The sequence below is a fragment of the Galeopterus variegatus genome, unplaced genomic scaffold (genome assembly GCF_000696425.1).
Source record: "Galeopterus variegatus unplaced genomic scaffold, G_variegatus-3.0.2 Scaffold522, whole genome shotgun sequence".
NCBI lineage: Eukaryota > Metazoa > Chordata > Mammalia > Dermoptera > Cynocephalidae > Galeopterus > Galeopterus variegatus.
In genome coordinates, this window is record NW_007726633.1 from 250,962 (window position 1) to 254,301 (window position 3,340).

A 3,340-nucleotide genomic window follows, 5' to 3' on the forward strand; every position below is an offset into this window, starting at 1 on the left:
ATGCCTTTCAGGAGAGCGTGGGAATCACCGGGCTATTTGCCGTTCTTGAAAAGCCTACACCAGGACACCCTCTCGTGCTCCGCGCCCTGGAAGACTGACAGGAAGTGGGACGCTTGCTCGCGAAACACGAAAACAACCTCGCGCCGGGGAATTCAAACGGCCCCAGAGCGGCGCCCCGGAACCGGAAGCTTTGTAACTAGCGCCACTACCCGGCCGGCTATTAATAAGGGGCGGGGCCTCAGTGGGAACTGCAACTCCCAGAATGCAGCGCGCAGACTCCGGTTTCCGGCGAGAGGGGCAGAGTGAGTGTTTACACCGGCGGCTCTGCGGCCGGGTGCCTTCCGCGGGACGGGTGAGGGCGCTGGGCCCCGGGCCGCGCGGGCTGGACGTGTGTCGACTAGTTAGCCAGTCCCACTGGAAAGGCGGGGTCGTCACCAGATAGTGTCTCTGCCCCACTACTAGCTACATCTTTCTGAGTCTTGATTTCCTCATTTGTAAAATGCGGATGATAATGCCTGTCTCAGGGAACAGTAGTGAGGATTAAGTGCGATGTAGCGTATAAAAAGATATATTCCTCCCCCTATCTTAACCTGGAGGTGGAGGGTACCTTGAGGATGCCTTAAGGTCAGCTGGGCAGCTCCAGCCTTTTCTTTGTCTTCCATACCAGAGGCCTCTTTAGAAATAATAATGATGACTATAACAAGGACTTGCCTTACTTAACAAGATTCTTCCACTGTCAGAGTTTCTGATTTATTTTCTGGGCATCCATATGTGCCAGGCATGGGGACAATAAAGGCGAAAAATTCTAGTCTTTACTTTCAAGGGCCTCCAAAATTGGGGGCGGGGGTGAGGCAGGGGAGCAGGGAGAGACCGAGAAGTAAATAGATATTTGTAAGATATTTGATAGCCCCTTTGCCCTGAGGGAATGTGGGAAAAATAGAGGAAAGAGGGGATGGAGAAGGCTGAATTTGGTTTGGTCTTGGTAGGAGTATGCTAAGAGGCCAAAAAGGGAAGAGAAATTACAGGCAGAGTTAGCAGATGAACAGAGGTATAAGATTGGGGAGACCTTTGTTATGAATGGAAGCTTAGTGGCCTGTACTTATCTGTTGTGGTGGGACAGGGTGGAGCTCTGTTGGGAAGGAAAGCTGGCAGGGGGCTGAATGTGAGTTGTTTTTGTAAGCTAGGCTGTCGAGTTTATTTAGTCTTTTTCACAGAGATGGTTTGGAGCCATTGGAGGAGTTTCTAAACAGAGAAATGACCTGATCCGATCTGTGTTTTAAAATGATGAGTTGGGTGGCAGCATGGACATTTGATAAGGAGAGGCAAGAGGCAGGGAACTGGTTATAAAGCTGTTGTAATAGTTCAAACGAGTTGATGAAGAAAATTGGACATAGATGTTCAGACGGGAGAAGGTTGGATGATGTCATCTGACCTCATAACATTCCTGTTAGGTTGGATGGTGTTTTTTTTTTTTTTTTAAAAGATGACCGGTAAGGGGATCTCAGCCCTTGGCTTGGTGTTGTCAGCACCACGCTCAGCCAGTGAGCGAACCGGCCATCCCTATATAGGATCCGAACCCGCGGCCTTGGTGTTATCAGCACCGCACTCTACCGAGTGAGCCACGGGCCGGCCCTGGATGGTGTTTTTATGTCCACTTTAAAGATGAAGAGGTCTAGAGAGCTGAGTTCTTTGCCATCCATGATAGGATGAGTAAAGAGAGCACCACAAATTCTAGTTCTGGCCTGATGTTGCATCCCGTGCTTCTCTGGCAGTGTGACGCTAAATTGTCTCTCATTCAACCCCTTGTTGGGTGGGGGTGGAGTAGGTTGGTGGCCTGTCCTTCAACCACTAAGGCTTTGTTCTTTTACAGGGAGAAAGAGAGAGCGTGAAAGAGAGAGGATGTCTCTCTCAGAATGGCACCTAGCAGTGAAGCTGGCTGACCAGCCACTTGCCCCGAAGTCTCTTCTTCAGTTGCCAGAGACAGAACTGGGAGAATACTCGCTAGGGGGCTATAGTATTTCATTTCTGAAGCAGCTTATCGCTGGCAAACTACAGGAGTCTGTTCCAGACCCTGAGCTGATTGGTGAGTCTCTGTGGACTGGGGTTGGGTTGTTGGCTCTGATCTCTTTTGGGGGAGGATACTTCTGGAGTTACAAGAGTAAATTAAGGGCTTGGGATTTCTTGCTTCATAATGTTAATACTCCAGGAGAGTGAGTGTTGGGTGAATAGAAACACAAATTATATAATAAAACTATTTGTTGCCATTTCCTTAACAATGACATTGTTGAGTTCTTTCTCTGAAAGAGTGAAAATTTAGGGTGGATTAGGGGCAGGGGAGGCTGCTTAGTATATGGCATTTGAGGTGAGTCTTAAGGGATGATTAGAAAGGCTTTTATTTGCTTGGTTGATAAGAGGGAAGGCAGTAAAAAAAAGGAAGTGAAGATGGCAAGGGCATTCTAGGTAGAAGAAGGAGGAATTTAAGTATAACAATTAAATTATACCATAAATTCAATTTATGATAGCTAAGGTATTCAACTGGTGGAAAGGGTGTGTGCAGCCATACCTGGATTGGGCTCATTCTTTTTTGTTGTTGCATTTCCTTTCATTTAAATTGATCAGTCTCCACGATGTTATGCCATAGAGCTTTTCTGTGGATAGATTCTGTATAACTTTATTTTATGAGTTTGTACTTGCTAACAATTGTTAAAATATATTTATTAATTAAGAGTATCTTTTAAAGCACATACCATTTTATAGGACGCTGTCCAATCAAAATAAGATTCTCAGGGGATAGAAACCATCTAAATTGTTTTGAGGAGCAAAATATAAATGGACAGTTCTTTTTTAAGATCTGATCTACTGTGGCCGGAAGCTAAAAGATGACCAGACCCTGGATTTTTATGGCATTCAACCTGGGTCCACAGTCCATGTTCTGCGCAAGTCCTGGCCCGAGCCTGATCAGAAACCAGGTGAGTGAGGGTTTGCCTTTAGACAGGCAGAGCTTCTGAAATATCTACAAGAGAAGAGTCTGTGTGTTTTTTTTTTTTAAAAGATGACCGGTAAGGGGATCTTAACCCTTGGCTTGGTGTTGTCAGCACCACGCTCACCCAGTGAGCAAACCGGCCATCCCTATATGGGATCCGAACCCGGGGCCTTGGTGTTATCAGCACTGCACTCTCCCGAGTGAGCCACGGGCCGGCCCGATTTTCAGTAACTTTTAAAACTCTCTCTGAGCTTCAGTTCTGGAAAATGTCCTACCTGATGGCCTCATTCTATGATGTTCCCACAGGCATATCTACCTTAACATATCTAAAATTATTTGCTTGCTTTTTCTTTTTTT

At 46.3% G+C, this 3,340-nt stretch overlaps 1 protein-coding gene across 5 annotated transcripts in view; it reads left to right on the plus strand.

The window, feature by feature from the left end:
* Nucleotides 1-277: 277 nt before the first annotated feature.
* The window catches only part of UBL7 (ubiquitin-like 7), a 14,881-nt gene continuing 11,818 nt past the window's right edge, over nt 278-3,340 (plus strand). Inside the window, exons 1-3 of one of the 5 annotated variants that reach the window (XM_008569644.1) lie at nt 278-352; nt 1,871-2,083; nt 2,850-2,969. In XM_008569644.1, the coding sequence (XP_008567866.1) occupies nt 1,900-2,083; nt 2,850-2,969 (304 nt within the window). In that variant the 5' untranslated portion in view covers nt 278-352; nt 1,871-1,899. The other 4 variants (XM_008569646.1, XM_008569647.1, XM_008569642.1 and 1 more) reach the window with 4 other exon arrangements.